At 38.0% G+C, this 18,514-nt stretch overlaps 2 protein-coding genes across 11 annotated transcripts in view; both read left to right on the top strand.

Annotated features, from left to right (window-relative positions):
* rut (rutabaga) overlaps positions 1-7,586 on the top strand; it is a 57,259-nt gene extending 49,673 nt beyond the window's left edge. For 8 of the 10 annotated variants that reach the window (XM_053769023.1, XM_053769022.1, XM_053769020.1 and 5 more), the window contains 7 exons: positions 134-223; positions 1,654-1,815; positions 2,093-2,306; positions 2,438-3,707; positions 3,810-4,016; positions 4,568-4,649; positions 4,786-7,586. In XM_053769023.1, the coding sequence (XP_053624998.1) occupies positions 134-223; positions 1,654-1,815; positions 2,093-2,306; positions 2,438-3,707; positions 3,810-4,016; positions 4,568-4,649; positions 4,786-5,208 (2,448 nt within the window). In that variant the 3' untranslated portion in view covers positions 5,209-7,586. The remainder of the gene's footprint in view (positions 1-133; positions 224-1,653; positions 1,816-2,092; positions 2,307-2,437; positions 3,708-3,809; positions 4,017-4,567; positions 4,650-4,785) is intronic. The other 2 variants (XM_053769017.1, XM_053769013.1) reach the window with 1 other exon arrangement.
* Positions 7,587-8,804: 1,218 nt separating this feature from the next.
* baz (bazooka) overlaps positions 8,805-18,514 on the top strand; it is a 41,328-nt gene continuing 31,618 nt past the window's right edge. Inside the window, exon 1 of the mRNA XM_053769070.2 lies at positions 8,805-9,347. Within this exon, the coding sequence (XP_053625045.1) occupies positions 9,228-9,347 (120 nt within the window). The 5' untranslated portion in view covers positions 8,805-9,227. The remainder of the gene's footprint in view (positions 9,348-18,514) is intronic.

The following is an 18,514-nucleotide window of genomic DNA, read 5'->3' as shown; positions in this document are numbered from 1 at the left end:
TAATTTCGAATGGGTCCTCAGTGGTTCATCTCGTTTGAATGTTCAGGGTTACGTCGAAAACAATTCGCCTAAATGCCTAATAGATTTTCTGTGCGTTTGTGTTTTTCCTAAAATCTGTTATTGATAATTTCAGGCATCTAATAGAAGGATACTGTTCAATTTGCTGCCAGCGCACGTGGCTACTCATTTCTTGGATATGCAGTTCAGGTCCAACAGTAACATGGTGAGTATTCTGTGTATTCGCAAGAATAAAAATGCAAAATTATTATCAGTCAATAAAATTAGGGAACTTTGATTGTTTAAATAACAAAAATGGCCTAAATTAGTTGATATTGATATACGAGATGGATTATCGCTCGAGGCAAAGCCGAGCTTTATAATAAAGCCAAGTATGTAATGATCTATGCACGCGTTTGTCATACGACGTTTTGACAAGTCTACTAAAGTCTTTATAAAAGTCTATTATAAACAGCAAATACTATATAATAACGGATATATTATAGAATTAATGTTTTTCAAGGATTTTGTGTTCTATTATATATTTTGTGTTCTATGTATAGACAATACGGTTTCATTTGTCCAAATGTGTCACGCTTAGCTTATGAATTTAGGGCGTGCTCAGAGGTCGAGAATTTTGTTGTGATATAGAATAAACACTAACATAACCCGGCCTGTGTGTCATACTAGATTGTTTAACCGGTAAATGATATGGCCTGTATATGAAAGTGTTTGTCTATTTTACAACTCAAATCTAAGTCTGGGCCAGCTCTTAAGCACACATTAACACGCATGCCATAAAATCGTTAATTGGCTATGGTTCTACATATTTATATATTTCTGTCATGAGGTTTTATGTCATCTCTTTATACCTATACCATTTTATCATGCGACAACTTGCTTATAATTATGTATCATGCTTTTGTAATTGTGATTGCACATCAATGTTTGCAAACTAATTTACAAAATTGATAATCGATGGAACCCATTCTAAATGCTTATTAAAAAAATATTACAGTTTTGACCATTGACCATGAGGCAAATTCCAAAAGATAAATTCCATTTCCACTGCCAAAAATCTCCATTGTTTATCATTCCTAAAATCCTTTCAAAACTTAGCTTATAAACTAAACCATTTCCCATATAGAGACTTTCTTTCACTATGCTTTCGTACTGGCGACATCACTTTATCACCGCCTATAAGGCAAAACCATCATTGCCATCGCGCATTGTATCAAGAGTTGTACCACCAGTTGTACCAGCGCGTGGTGTTCGCCTCCATCACCAACTACTACGAATTATATTGCAACAATTGTTATTTAACTTTTCTTACTGACTGTTTTGACTACAATATGTAAAATTTTGCTTGATCCCAGTGATGACATGATAAACCGATACATACAGTTGAAATGAGAGTGACTGGAACATTTTTTTATTTCCATATTACTTATTTTTTCTGTACGGGGTTGAAGCTACATTTTATAATATAGATATTTTTCCTTTCTCTTTTCTGACTAACTTACCCATCCTTTAACAGCGCATGTTTAACATACACATATATGTTTTCTGCCACTGACGTCCGTGTAACATGCATGTTTGTCGTTTGGCCGTAACCGATCATTACCATCACCGCCATCGCTTGCCGCACGCTGACAGAGGCGCGGTTACCAGGAGCTGTACCATCAGTCGTACCAGCGAGTGGGCGTGGTGTTCGCCTCCATCACCAACTACCATGAGTTCTACATGGAGCTCGACGGGAATAACCAGGGCATGGAGTGTCTGCGGCTGCTCAATGAGATCATCGCTGATTTTGATGAGGTTGGCTGGAGTTTTATATATTTTTGTTTGTTTGGAAGATGACTTAGCAAAAAATAGTGTAGTTTTTGATGCTAAGGCATCAAAAATTACTTTTAAATAATAATAATAATATGTGTATATTAAATATGAAAATTAGAATTGAACAACACTCCGAGCATCAGAGGTTTCGTTTATGCATAGTTCATTTTTCATCTAATAATATACTACCACTACGTGTTTCTCTTCATTTACTGACTACATTTATTGCAATACTTAACTAATGATACTTGATTTCCAGCTGCTAGGCGAGGACCGGTTCAGCGCGATCGACAAGATCAAGACGGTGGGGTCGACGTACATGGCGGCGGCGGGCCTCATCCCGGACAAGAAGATGGCGGACGACGCCAGCGCGCGCAAGCACATGGCCACCCTCGTCGAGTTCGTGTTCGCTATGAGAGATAAGCTGAAGGACATCAACGACAACTCATACAATAATTTTATGTTGAGAGTTGGTGAGTATTTTGAGTCATAGTTTACTGTTCTTCGAAATGATATACTATAGTATGAAAACGTGAAATGTAGTAAGGATTGATACTTCGGAAATGTTTATTATGAACTTATCTATTGTATTTTGGTTGTTCAGGTATTAATGTCGGTCCAGTCGTGGCGGGAGTCATAGGCGCAAGAAAACCTCAATATGACATTTGGGGGAACACAGTCAACGTCGCGTCGAGAATGGATTCCACCGGTTTACCGAACCACACGCAAGTAACAGAGGAAGTATATCAGGTCCTCAAGGACATGCCTTATCAGTTCGTGTGTCGAGGCAAGGTGAAGGTCAAAGGGAAGGGAGAGATGACAACGTATTTTTTAACGGATAGAGCGCCTGCGACTAACGGTCCTACAAATCTGACCTCGAACGGACCGACGCCGAATCCTCCCGCGGCGTACGGCGGGGTCGCCACTCCGCTCGCCATGCTGCAGAACTCCGCTCGACGCGCCGCATCCAACCCTTCCAGACTGCCGCCTCTGAGAGAGACGTCCGTAGCCGCCGAAACGGAACCGCTGCTGCCGATCAACGGCCACCAGAACAACGGCAACCACAAGGGGAGCAAAGGGAGGAAGGGGAAAGACGAGCAGAGCCCGCCGCCGCCGCCGCCGCACGGCGCGGGCCGCTGGCCGCCGCCGCGCGCGCTGGTGGCGCCGTGGCCGCGGCCGCAGGAGCCGCCGCCCGCGCCCGCCCACAAGCGCCGCCCCCGCCTGCCCCGCCCCCGCTCCAGCGAGAGCCTGCCGCTCACCCGCAGCCCGCGCGTGCACTCCTCCGCCGACGAGCTCAGCTCCCTCACGCGCTCCCCCAGCCTCAGCTCCTCCGACGAGAGCTACTCCCGCACCACCGACGCGTCCCCCTCCCCGCCGGCCCCGCCCCGACACCAGTATATCCCCCCGGTGAGGCCCCAGCGGAACCCGAATCCCGCTTATGACTATCCCCCCGTCCGGCAGCCGAAGCCGACCTCCAACCATATCAACGAAATATACGCTAAACATAAAATGAACAAAAAATCATCGCTCGACGACAGCCTCGACTTCCAGAAAGAGGAGAAGTTGCAGAGGAGTATAATCAATATGCTGCAAGCGTCTGTCAAGCGGGACGGATGCTGCCAAACTGATAAAAAAGACGTCGGGCGCCTCGGGCAGCGGGCCGGCTCGTTCTCGGGCTCCGGCAGCCGCGCCCGCGCCCACAACCTCAAGCACCTGAACCACGACGCCCGCGACCCCTTCCCCAAGCGCAGCCCCACCGACGTCGTTTGCGTCCCGCCTTTCGAGAGAGAGATACAGAGGCTGCTCGATGATAAGAATGTTATCAAAAGTAATCCACAGAAAGTGGAGCGCAAGGAATTGAAATTAGAATTAAGGTGAGCATAATTACATCTCCTGATTAAAAATATTTATAATTACTCATTACTAAATTTAGTATAATTTAGCAAATTAGTATACTATTTAATATTACTCGTTAGGGGCCAAAACCCGTCGCTAGAGCCGGGGCGCACGGGCTCCAGCAGCAGCATGGGCAACAACAACAGCAGCCCGCTGCACCTGGTGGGGCTGGCGGCCATCGCACAGCTGGCCCGCGCGGAGCCCGGCCCGCCCGACTTCCCGGGCGTGCTGCCCACCGACGTCGTGGTCGAGCTGCCCGAGACCAACCACATCGGCCGCAGCCGCAGGTACCCTATACATCGAGGTGGCTAAAGTCAGCTTCTTCATTTTGAATGCGTTATTGCACACTTGTGCCGGATTTTCTTCAAGTAGCCTAAAGGCATCTGCCAGTTTTTTTCCATCGTTTTTACTTGTACGTTTATCGCATCGAAGTGCACATCGTCTTGTACTTTTTTTCAATCGTAAATATTGTTTTAATGTAAATATTACATGTACAAAGTTTATCTATCTATGAGATCTATTTTACGACTACCCGCGACGACATCTAGTGACAAGTCCCGCCTCGCCCAGTGGAGCCTGCTGAATACTTGTTTTGTTAGCCGGAAGGGGTCCGGCACTACCTGGGTTGATTAAGGATATTTCAACATCTAATTGTATCACGATTACATAATTATGTGTATTTTTACTTATTTTGATATTGTATATAAACATTGTATTGTAAACGAATTGCATTTGTCTATCTATGGAGACGTAAATCTGATCTCATAACACTTCATAAATTTACTTATGCCCTGAGAAATTCACAGTTTGTGCATTGAAATTGTATTACTTGTTTTAGTTCAACGAGCGAACGAAAGGCGGAAGCGATAACCTCGAAGGAGAAGCATGAAAATGAAATCCAGGAGAGACTTCATAACCGGGTAAATGTTTATGTTTTTTTTGGGTAGTAAATAAATAATAATATACATCGATGTATTATTTATTTACCACCGTAAATTAGCATGTCAAAGAATTAAAAATAATAGTAAACCTACAAATGAAATATCTATCTATTAGGTGACCACTTCGAATCATAGAGAAATGGGCCTCTACGGGGAGAGTCAATCCGAGTGGAGTTCGTCATGTTCGGAGGGTGAGGGGGACGGGGAGGGCGGGCAGCCGGAGAGCACGGGCTACACCACGGACGACCCGGCGCTGGAGAACGTGTCCATGCTGAACGAGGCGGGGCTCACCGACGCCGAGGCGGCGCTCAGCGACGTCAACTCCTGCTACTTCGACCGCGACGACGACGTCTCCTCCCGGGCGTCCTCCCGTCTGCTGGACTCCGAGGCGCTGGTGTCGCTGGAGTCGCTGAGCGCCGTGTACGACTCTGACGAGCCGGCGCACCGCTACCTCGCCAACATCCGCACCGTCAGCGAGTCCATCACCAGGAACTTCGGCCAGCCCGCGCACGTCACCGACGCCGAAAGCGACGTCTAGTGATACTTTGTGATACTACTGTGACTTCAGATTCCGCTGTGACTTGTGATAACTGAGCAATCTCATTTGCGTTCGTGACAGACTTCCAACACGCCCGCGGATACGGGACGAAATCTTAATTCGCTCTCTAATCGAAAACAGAAGGAATACTCAGAACAATTTCTCTTGTAATTTGTGTTGTACATGGTTGATTGACCGACAGTAGTGAAAGAAAACGAGTCTCTCGATATTTTCATATCGGTCATTTTTACATTGTTGACGTGCCTGTTATTTTAATGATTTGTATTTTGTAAATTGTCCATATGTACCTTGTAACCTATATATAAATCTGTATGATATTCATGTACAGCCGAAGGTGCCATGTGATGGTCCGTGCGTCATCTAGTATGTGATGATCTCTACAATTATAAGGTGCTCTGAACTAGAATATTATGGTTTGTGTTTAGATAATGCTAATGAGTATGAATTCGAGCGACCAATCTGTAGACATCTAATTTTAGAATAAGGGGCTGGTTCCCGCGATGTACAGTTGTCTTGCGCTCGATGTGCACGCAAGCAAGACCTTTAACGAAGGAGTTATTAAGCTAATTATAATACTTTTGCATTTCAATTTATCTTTAGAGTAAACATTGTTACCATAGACAGGAAGACTATCTTTTAGAGATTATTTCTTGAAAAATATACCTATCTATTTATTTAGAAGAAAAACACGCAAGTAACTTAGTTCCCCTCGGTATTGCGTCTGGGCAATGATACTGAAATATATAAATCGATCTATTGCTTTATTAGAAATCGAAATATCGTTGCTATTTATTTAGTTTTTCAAGCATTCAGTTGATTATTCTATGTTGAATAATATACATTATCTAGTCACCCAAAAAACAAAAGACCGATTTTTCTTTTCTACACGTGCAAACATCATATAATTAAAACATGGTGCCATCATCAATTGTATAATTATATGTTATTATACAAGGAAATATATTCATTTTTATTTAGATATTCCTATTTATTAATGAGTAAAGTACAATCTACATACAAGAAAAACTATTTCTATTTTCTAGAATCCAAGTGATCTGCAACATATGATCCATGTCAATTTAAATTAAATACTTTTATTGCAACATGTAAAAATTGTACAATTTCTCCTTTGAGACACTTGGTAAGTAGCCTTACATATGTTGTTAGGCGTGTAAGTACTTAATTATTATTTTTTTAAATTTATAAATCCCGCTTGTGGTTTATTGATATAGGTATTTTATACTTTAATTGATTGTTGCTGCTTGTTTTCTTTCGTGTCATTTCTAGGTACTTATTTAGTAGTTGTCATTATCTGATTTATATATTCTCCCTGATTATTGGTGTAAGTAATTTATCGGCATTGGAACATTACTCAGCGATTTATTTCGAACCCGGCTCTCCCTAATTAGTTACCTATTATTTACAAAGTAGTGTAAAATTTTGTAAATTTAATTTGTCTTAATACTTACATCTATGTAATTATTGTAGTACTTAAAAATTACACGCCTCTTGTTTTTGAAACCCATCAAAGGTAATGCTTTGTTTTTATGACGTGGGCTTATTTTATTGACCCGACTTGTATATATCGGGGGCGACTGCATGCTCCAGTGAGATTTAGACAATTGTTAATCTTTGTAAATATTGTTGATCATCTGTCAAGTGCTATTCCACTTTATAGTAAAAAGTGTATCATGCTATGGAGAGATATCATTATTTTTAGAAGGAATCCTCTTGTTTGCTAATTTTATTCACTAAAGTTCGACTCAACGTTTTCTTGTTGATGTTTTACACATAGTGCCAAAATATTTTATGTAAATGCTTGTATCATTATCGTAATTGTTTTATGATTATGTTATGAAATTTGATTATCTCTGGTTACTATTGAATTAAAACTGAACATTTGCAAAATAAATAAATAGATCCGGTGTTTAGATTATCCAATGTAGACGAGTAGAATAACATCACAAAAAATCATCTACAATTTTTAATATTCATACTCGTAATGGAGTCTAAAATATAATTGTTGTAACTCAATGTAAGGTACAGTCACTTTTAAAATCATTGTAATATGTAGTACCTATACTATACAATTCAATACACACGCTGAACTGTTGTGCTTCTTCATATTAAGTACCTATACCTCTAATAAATATGTAGACCAAAACCACTTAATACTTAAAATAACAATTAAACTATCTGTTTATCGTGAAAAAGTAATTACACCGAATTATATTATTTAATAGCATTGTGTTTATAGGTACTTGATTGCCTTGTGTAGTAATGTGTATTGTGTACTTTTATTTATTTCAATTCGATTAAGCAATATTACTTACAAATTAAAAGTGATTTACATGAAATGCATTTGTTTTTATTTTTGTGAATTAAATCTTGCATTTAAAGCGGTGTTTGTAAAAGATTAAGTTGTACCTGTCAACTTTGACGTTGACTTTGAACCTAAAATTGACTAAGTTTGTTTAAAATCATCAGACTTTTATAAAATTTGTATTTTATCGGCGGGTTTACTTTATGTTTATGGACATTTATATTCTCGACTTGGATTTCGAAGAACTTGCGCACCGTGAATATTCTAAAGTTTTATGCCTATGTCGTCTATATAAATTCTCTCGCTGTATGGCTACAAAATATAGTCGTGCGGGTCGGGTATCGTCAGTTGGCGTGCTGTCTTCCGCATACTAATGCCCTTCACCTTGAATCTGGCCATTTGAGCCTAAAGGATGTCATAATTTTGTACCACGTGCTTTTTAACCGTTTAAGTTTTTTTTGCGTGGTGGATACATAAATATGTAATACATAAAACTGAATATTACCTTCTAAGAGAAAAAAAAAGTTTACAACAGTATAATATAGCTTTACATAGTTATTTCATTATTTAGGTCGAAGGGACAGGGAGGTAGCTAAAACTAAGAAGCAAAAAATAATTGTGATTGTGATCCTATTACTTCAAACCAACATTACGGATAAGTTTATCATCAACACCAATGTATTTTTCTACTGCATGTTATCTGCAGTCCTGGTTGGCATGGTAATATTGATTGAACAGCCTACAGCATGATAGTTTCCTTAAGACATTTTTGGTTCATAGAACTTATGATATTCAGGCCTCATAAATTAGGTAACATAAGGATAATAAATACCCCATTGCTCTGATGGAAACGGCTTCAACAAAAACACGTTATTAAATTATAACTTCGTTTTGTTATGAATACGCGTGTGTGACTCATGAATCGAGTCGAAATACCAACGCTCGCATGAGTAATTAAGTTTTAACTTAGTTCTTACTTTTGGACTGTTACAATGTTGATATGGATTTATCATGATTCTACATAGCATCTAAGTCACTGAGAGTGTAGTCATCCACAGTTTTATTCAATATATGTATAACGTGAAATAGTTTTTTTAGCCGCGTGAAATGTACTACGAGTAGATTGCCAGCAATCGTCAGGTACGACGCGGCGCGCCAGCCAGCACCACAGGGCACAGCTGCTCTGTCTAACGCGGGCGCTCATTGGCCGCCGCCGGGAACCGGTCGGGCTTCGCCCCCGTGCCCCCGCAGGCCCCTCTCCGCAACGCTACAAACAACTTCAAATTCTTATTCATGTTTCTTGTCACGACCGTTGCTGTCGCTGAGAGCGCGCATTTTATACCCGTATTTCGCGTAATCTTATCGAAATGTGCTCAATGTTGAATACTCATTGTGAATTTTGACTGTGAATTACAAAACTTGTAAAAGTGAATTCAGTGCGCTACCGGACGTTACATCTACGCTATGAAAATACACGGACGCACCAGTGGTTTTGTCCTTTTTGTTTCACCAGTGGTTCGTGAGCTGCTTCGACGCAGGGTTACCTTTGCCATGTGCATCAGATAGTTTTGTGCTCCTATTAGTTTGTGAACAAACTAATATGTTAGCTCATGGATTGGGCTTGTGAGTGGTGAGGTGTTTGTTATCACAGTGTGGTGAATCATAGTGGAGTGACATGAAGGTGACGGTGTGTTTCGGCGCGGTCCGGGTGTTGGTGCCGTGCGGCGCCGGCGACCTGCTGGTCAGGGAGCTGGTGCGCGAGGCTACACTACGCTATAAGAAAGCGACTGGACAGGTGGGTTCTTCTAGACCAATTAAATTTTCGCGCCGTTTCCGAGCTTTTTCATTGGTCACTGGCCCTTGTTTATGTTTGATACGAGTGGGTGGCTAACGAAAGGGAATACATGGATGTGTAACTGAAATTTTGAATTGAGGGTAGTTCTAAATTGATCGGTTTTTCAATTCCATCACATTGTTGGATGTTGAAGGTAGGTAATTATTATTAACTTTTATGATTTTTTTTTTCATATTTCGAGTAATTTTAAATACACGAATTCATGAAAACTCAGAATACGGATAAAAGAGTAGGTATTATTATAAGATGGAATGGTGTAACTATATCGGTACTATTCGATTTTTTGTTTCCCTAATGAAAGTTGAACTTGTACGTACATATTTCAAATGTAGCACGACTACGCCTTCTCACTTAAATGGTCGTTAGTTGTATTCTACTCACCATCAGCAATGGTTAAGATGGAGGTTTTGTAACGTGACCACCTTCGGTTTTTGCGCTAATGACCATTTAGCTATGGAATTCACGATGTTGACGGAGCAAGAACTACTTTCGCGACATAGGTATATGTACTGACCGGCCAGCAGTGCCACATTCAGCTGAGCTTAGCTGTGACAGTGATGCAGTCAAACTAGATTTGTGTGCAGCAGAACAGATTTCGTAATACTTTTCGTAGACATTTGTCGATCTTTAGCAAATGTTAAGGTATGTGTTACTATGTAATACATTTGCTATCGTAAATCTATCAGAAATGTCTATAAATTTATTGAATGTTTATACATAAACGATAATCGGGTCAGCTGCACGAATTGCAAGATTGCATTCCAAGTAGGGCAAACTCAAGATTGTGGAGTAGTTTGTTAGGTACATTAGCAAATTACACACCACTTTATCTTTTTGAACTTACTTGAAAGATGCACAAAAATTGAAATGTTAATAAGGACATGAAATCAATAAATGTAATACAGGCTGCAGCAGCATTTTTCATTCATTGGTGTTGGAGAATAATAAGAAAGAGATCTTTGGCTCTTGGCCATAATAATATGCCCATAATAGTTTTGCCTAAAAAGCGTTAGATTCATCATCTACAGATAACCTTAAAAATTTTTAGCTGTTGTCAAACTGTCGATAGTCACTCGAAAGTGGCACCACCTACTTAGTTAAAACTAAATAAATCTCAGTTTTATATTGGGTTGGCTAGACTCTACTAAGCATTTTTCGAAGGTTACAGCGAATTGCGAAATGCAGTGCATAACTTAGATGATGTAAGTTATTGATCTTCAAAGGCTTGAATATTATTAATCGATAAACAGCTTGTGTTCTCTCTGTATAGGTACTTCGTGTACCTACGCAATTAGGTACGTCAGGGTAAGGATAAAATTTTCTATTTTATCCTTAATCGACTGAATACTGACTAGTGCATCTAAGATTATATACACCTTCTTCCTACCTACATACTTGCTTTGTAAACACACCTCCTCTTTTAGTTCCCATAGAAAATCAAGTTTTATCTGCTGCAGGTGCAAGTGGTTATTTAAAAATAAGTTAATACTTATTTTTCTCAAGACTTCCAAAAAGACTATGTAGAGTGATAAATTGTATACGTTTTACTACTTCGAAATTTACTTGCAAGAATTTGTATTCTTGTATCAGCAGAAGTTGTATTCTTGTATCAGCAGTGATATGATTTTATAGTGTGGTATGACCGTGTAAAATTAACTCATTTTCACTGTCTTATGTAAGTTTATTAGTAATAGACGTTCACCTGCCAGCATCTGTGACCTACGTCTTACCTCGTAGGAAGCAGCCGACCTTGCACGTCGAACCACGGTGCATTCATTGCTAATTGTTTACAACAATCTGTGGCGTGAAATATCTCGCATACCACACTTGTGAAGACATCAACATGCAGGCATCTTTGACATGGAATGCTATGTTATATATGTTCAAGTTTTATTGAACCCCACGGGCCTAATGTTCCCAAGCTATCCTTACATTGTGCCATCAAGATTTTATTGCAATTTGATCGTTTTACTATGAAATGGTAAGATTTCTATATTTTAAAAGATACTAAAAGTAGATTGATAATATAATTTGTTGTAATAAACGTGCATTTCTGCATGATTGGCTGTTGCTGTTTCACAACCGCAACGGAAAGATCGCGAAATTAACAGGCGGTAAAATCTTGTTTGCCGGTCTACTGGTGAAACTAAACTTAAGTATGTGATAATATCAAATTCACTAAAAACAAAACAACCTCAGAAAGTTTTTGTTCTTTTGTCCTGTCACGTATTATGTTCCAGACGACAATAAATTTTCAACTCCTTAAAACAGTCAAAACTGTGGAAATACTGGATAACCCAAACAATGGAGCCGTTGTTTTGGGCCCGGGTCTGTGCCAGGTATGCGGGGCCCGAGAGCCTTCAAACTCGAAACACCTATTGTACTCGACTCGTGGTGTATGGCGTGGATCGCCCGAAGACCGGTTCTCGGAAAAAATGACGAGACATTCTTCCGAGTGACCTAGCTCTTACCGACGCTGCTGTTACTAACAAACCAGCAAAGATTTTAGCCGTGTTATTCTATAGGCTTGAACTATGAATCACTGTAATTGATATGAAGTCATACTTCGTAAATGCGCAGCTTGTCTTTAGGGTAAACTAAATTGTATGACAAACAAGCATGAGGAAATTGTGGGTGTTATGGGATTTAGAGTATCCACAGTAATTAATTTTTTTTTTCTTATCACTTACTTAATCGAGGTCTTAATTTCGGCCCGAAACTCGCATGTAAAAGCAAAATTAGAGTCGTAAAGGCAGGACATCGTAAAACCTCATCGTTTCAAGCATTCCTAAATTACTTCCCAATATGCAACATGCATCTTGGCATAAAATTTGATTTTATTATGACCGTTACCATTCGTGGAAAAAACAACAAAGACGGCTTCCCATGGCGCCATATGTCGGCTTCCTGTCAAGTGGATAGCCAGCCTCTGATAGAACTTTATGTTTTTTTTCAGTTTGATGTGTTGCACATGTTGGCAACATCAGAGACAGAGATCTATTTAAATGTATCCAGATTTGAATATATTATAGAAATCCAGAGTAATGTTAATGGTCTACATCAGATGTGTGACAAAAAGATATATGTTAGTGTTAGTGTGGGCTGCCATTTCTTTCATATATTTTTATAGGAGTTGTAATATATGTAATTTCGAATCACTAATCTGCATATGACTCCATTCAAATAATATGTGACCAGCAGGCCTACCATTAACTTTAACGCAACGATTCAAAAGTAGCGCAGTTGAATTTACGAAATAAATCGCATTAAGTATAGTATTAAAAATTAACTTGATGGTACGAATTTGCGATGTAAATCGGTTTAGGTCCTGAACTGGATCACAAGTAAGCTCCCAGTAAGCCAAACTGTGCGAGTAAGATTTTAGACTAGTGCTATTTTAGATAATGTGTTCGATTTATTATCTTGTGTAGCAAAAGAAGACACTTGACTCATGAACGATAAGACAAAGGTCAATGCGTAATAATTCGACGAGTTTACCATAATCTTATCAGTGCCTTAATTGGGTAAGTAGGTCACTCACTTCGCGCAGTACCTTCTGTAGCTCAATTAGGTACTCCCAACTGCAAACTTACATTAACATTAACATATTTTACTAAACAAGTAACTAGTATTTTATAATTTTTTGGTTTTAATAGAAAACTAAAGACAAATCAAAGAATATTCTTTACTTACTTAGTTTTTCTAGACTTATGTTCTTTTGAAATCATTATAGCTTATATAGAAAATAGCTTTACTCACAGATATTACTACTGAACAGCACAGTAAATAACGAAATCAAGTATCCAAAATGAGTCTGTGTGGCTATAGACCGGATGTGGCCATTACTGACCGCTGTGTCCAGTATTCCAGCGCAGTAATTAACTAGCCCACTGGCAATAAACACAGATTGGTTTACTGTGGGCACAATTATCTGTTGCGTGTATGAGAGTCATTGCAGTGCACGCTTTCAATCAATACTTTGATGATTATTCAAGAAAGGCTCACTCGTTTTCAGTCAAATAACAAATACACATTAAACGAAAGGATATGTACAAACTACCGGCGATTTCTTTTTCTTCAAATTCCGCTTCAATTACAACTAATTAAAACAGTTCTAATTTATTACTACCTGGCACTTGTTACTTTAAAATTGTATTTCAACTTGCATCCTATAAGAATAATTGTTGACGTGTCAAAATCGAGCCACATCTATGGCTCATCAGAAGCTGCCAACAGGGCCTGCTGAACAGTGTTTGGGCACTCGGGATAAACATGCAACGCTAGAGAAATACAGAGGAGAGTCAAATATCATGTAAAAAATGTTCAAATTTGCACGCTGCTAAAATTACCTACTTACAGTGCAATTAGACGTGAAACGTCCGACGTCTACTGTGAGGCTTGCACGTGTCGCTGACTCACCAACATCATATTTTTATACATCTGAGTCTTCGCGGACTCTTTATGCATTGTAAATATTAAAGTCTCATTATAAAATTACGTATTTGCCTTGAATGACAAACTTCTTATCCTTGTGGTTAGAATAAAGTTTAACTTTAAGCATAATATGTAGATGTTCTTTACTAAACAATATTATTTTTGTTTAAAAAATATAAGTATGAAAAGAGATTAATCATATTGAACGAGTATAATGATGAAGCAGAGGTTACTTAATTTAATCAAGTCAATTTAATTAATCAATGCTGAAAGCTTTTCATAAAACCATAGTAGGTAAGTACAATACAAGTAAGGCGCACAGCAATATTAATTGCTAATATGGTTAAATTGACATACCAGAATAGCATGAGATATGATCATGAATGTTTTATTTGGATCGTGAATGACAGTCGATCTATTTATTCAAGCAATTTATCAGGAAGTCTTTGTGTCTGTCTAGAAATCTAAGTCTGTAACATGTTACATTCCACATGATAGCGATCCTAAACTATGAGGAATATTGACAATATAGCCACTTCGAGATTATATACTTAGGTACTTATGTAATACAATCGTTCAGTAGGCATCATTATTATGCCGGTGTTGAATACTGTCTATTGATCATGCTATGTTCAGTAGGTAGGTGGTCTAATGCCTACTCGTTCCTACGTTAAGCCACATTGTGCGAACATGACTCAGATTGGTTCTTTGATATGCTTAGTTTAGTACAAGTAACATTACGCACCTACTCAATGTCCTCATATCCGTCGTTATGTCCAATTAAGTGCACTTAGCTGAAGTAAACATTTATAAATAAATTAATAATGGTTTGAAGTATGTTTAGACAGTGAAATTCATAAATTTGTTATCAAAGTTAGTGATTAATCGAAAACTAAACCCTAATAATATATAAAAAATAAGCAATATAACGTTGCTTTGCAAATATAAACATATATTTTTTATCGCACATAAACATAACACAGTTTATATTTACTACATATTAACTGCTTATTGATGTTGTAATCGTGTGAATTGCGTCAGATATGCAGTAGGTAAATAATACATAACATACAATACCAATATAACAGATGCTAAGAGCCGCGATATATGTATACTACATCCAACAATTCATCATGAGGCACATGCACATTACATTTTATATCTATCATTGTTTATTTTTATTTTAGGAATAGCAAGTCCAACAGTGCCGTGACACTGGCTGTTCGAAAGAGAACCTTGAGGTATACCTATCTCAAATTAAAAAAAACTTATTACAAGATTTGATATTGTTTTATTCAATTGATATCTTCTTGATACTGTAGGAGTTCAATAAGTTGATTGGATCAATTATTTTTAATTTATTTCTCATAGAATCAACTGAAATTAACGACTTAGACTTTAGACTTTTTAAAAGGATGACGAAATCGTACTCGGCAAAAGAACCATTATATTTATCAGTTAAATAGCCATCATTGTTTTTTTATGTTTTAATTTAAACAGGGTCTATATTGTAGACAGTAATGGATTTATAATGATTTATGGTATCGAATAGGATTAAGTCGATTTCTCCGCGACAGATTGTTAACTTTGCGGAGAAATCAGAGAGCTTCCTACTTAGTAAGTAGTTATCAAGTTGATCACAATAATATGCTGCCAACACCACTGCTCCTATATCAGCGTACATCAAGGAACATGAATTATTTAGCAAACTACGTTATAACCGTGGAAAATGATAGCAGTCTATCAAAGAAGCCCCAACAATGCGCAATATAACCAGAAATGTGAACACGAGTTCATTGTTGAAGTTGAATTTCCTAAATATAGTACAAAAACACAGTTTTGTAAGAATTGTAAGTTGCGTTTTCAAGGCCATTTAAGCACGTTAGGTCTGTTTGTTTAACCAAGTTTGTGGGTGCCGCGTAACGAAATAATACGCTAAATAAATATCGTTATTTCCTCTTACCTCTCACTTATAAATAAGTTCAAAATACATTAACAGAGCGACGGGAAACTCCATCAAACCCTGTTTCTGGATCTAGAAATGTTGTAAGATTGGAACTAAAATTGGACTTTTTGTCCTTACCCAAATCTATTGGAACATTGGAAGACGGATAATTTGATTAAAATACTAGTCATTAGGATCCTTACCCACGATATTTCTCATCACGATATCCCGTCACGATTTGTCGGATAGATCGCGTAGGCCTACACGATATTTGGTCAAGTGCGTGACCCGTCAAGGTTAAATGCATTAAGTACAGATGCGGTTATTTATTTACAATATAAAACAATAATAATAAGTAATGTAGTCAAAAATATTCAATAATTTCAAAAATCGAATTGCCAACTTCATCTTATCACTAGGTCTCAACCTCGCATCGAATTTTGCAGTTTCATAAAAGTAGTATTATATTATTTTATCAATTTAGTTAGGTAGGTACTGTTTAAAGAAATGTAAATCAACCTTTTCGCTGACATCTGGTTACAAAATAAAAATAAAAATAAAACAAATTAAATGATGATGATATTCATGATACATCGATATCCGACGTAGACTGAGTGCGCATAGTTCAATGGACACTCGAAACTGGTCGGCAGTCTGTTGTGTGTCTTTCACCCGCGTTTTTTATTCAAGTAATTACAACCGCCCCTTGTGCGGTGGAATGTTACCTGGCTGCTCCTCTATTTTTAAGCCATTGTGCATGTACATTAGCCCTTGACTTCCATGGCGGACCCTAATGGATGATACGCATTTTGATTTCCTGTCATACCTATAAAGTGTTATTATTGTATAATTTCTTTTGCGATGATAAATAATTTAGGGATAATGAATAAATATTTTAGGGCAAATCACACAGATTGAGCATGCCCCAAAGGAAGTTTGAGACTTGTGTTATGGGATACTAACTCAATTGTACTATATTTTATAACAAATACATAATTAGATAAACAACCAAGACCAAACAGAAAAATATCATTTTCTATCATGACCCGACCGGGGATCGAACCCGGGGTGATGATGATGTGTCATTCAAGATAGACAGTTTTTAGTTATTGCAGGCGATTCCTTTCATTTTAAAAGCCTTTTATGGCTATAATATGTTTTGATTGACTGACATTTATATTTCATTCGCAGACATTGTCAACACAAAATAAATTATCTGTACTTACCTAGATAGAATTTAGGTATCTAAACCAAAGTACTTATCTCATAAACCTTATATGATATCATTAACTTTCAGAAGAATAATTTATTTGACGTACCTAATATTTCGCTCACTTGCTTACCGCAATGGCCAGGCCGACGTTTTGTGTCATTATTTTCAAATGACTATGCAGATAATACTACTTTATTGCTTTTCTAACTGTACTTGAATGTAACACAAGATTCTGCAAATACTATCGTTAATCTTTCTGGTAATTCTCTATGAGCTGCTTTTTGCTAAAATGTTTATTCACACCGCGCGTGGGCGGAGCGGGGAGCGTGCAAATACCTGTAGATCAAACGTGCGCGTAGACAAGCCTTACTTCAAGTACTTCTTATAATAATTTCACAAGGTTGCCTTCTTCTTCTTCATTGTTTAATTCTGCATGAAAATTTACTACAAAAGAAAAAGGCATAAGCAGTAAAGCCGGTAGATGCTCAGTACTTTAGCTAATAGGATACGAGTTTGTTGACAATAAAACTGATCTATACTTCTAAGAGAAATCAGAATACGTACATTTAAATGTGTTGAAGCCAAATTGGAGGCTTCGTTTTTCATCAGAAATTTTGTTGTCATAAAGTCATCGGCAGCTTGCAAAACACGTCCAAATGTGTAAAGTATTAAAATTCAAAACAACGTTCATTGTAGTTGGAATGGTCCAGTTACGGAGACAAAAACAATAAAACATTGTGGAAACGCACAAGTCCGTACGTAGGATCAGTGCCAGTGTATCTATTGTTACAGCCTGCATTGCTGGCCATTCCAAACACCTCATACAATTAGTTATGTTTTGTAGGGCAGTAGAACACCTGTTTATTCCATTATTCTGTGATAGTTTTTACCAGGTCTGGAAACCTAGTATCTGCAGAAGTGATACGTTTAATGTATACCATTGAAATATTTGTGATTTTTGTAGGTATAAGATATTATGAATTTGTGATAAATAACAAAATTGTACGACGAACGTACTATGAAGAAGAAAGTAAACGATCTACAATTAGTAATGAGCTAATAATATCTTTACGTAAATGTAACATACATTGCTAGTTGTTGTAGTGCAACATCTACCTTTGATGCACAAGAACCGTTCGTTCACTCTTAATCGTTCTCAAGGTTTGTATGAACTTGTGAACTTCTGATCTGATCAGGTGCCATTCACTGTGTTTGTGTGGAAACAATCTCTCATAATTACTCTTGACACATCATTTATCTTGTCCAGCACATCACGGACCTCCTTCCTTATCGTTGCTCAAATTTCAATTTTATCACTGTTTCCTTATTCAGTTATTCTGATTTTCACTTGTGTTTTGTGTTTTAGATTGACTTTTTCAATAATTACTGTATAAAGCAATTATTTGTTATTTGAAATGTCATTTCAATAAAAAAACAATGCGGCAGTACCTACACTTCGAATTTGCAAAGTATCTCTGCAATAGACGCAAACGAGATGAGACTATGCTGAATCAT

Source organism: Plodia interpunctella, chromosome 3 (assembly GCF_027563975.2).
Source record: "Plodia interpunctella isolate USDA-ARS_2022_Savannah chromosome 3, ilPloInte3.2, whole genome shotgun sequence".
NCBI lineage: Eukaryota > Metazoa > Arthropoda > Insecta > Lepidoptera > Pyralidae > Plodia > Plodia interpunctella.
Note: the sequence above shows the minus strand (reverse complement) of the source record. Positions and strands in the feature narration are given on the sequence as shown.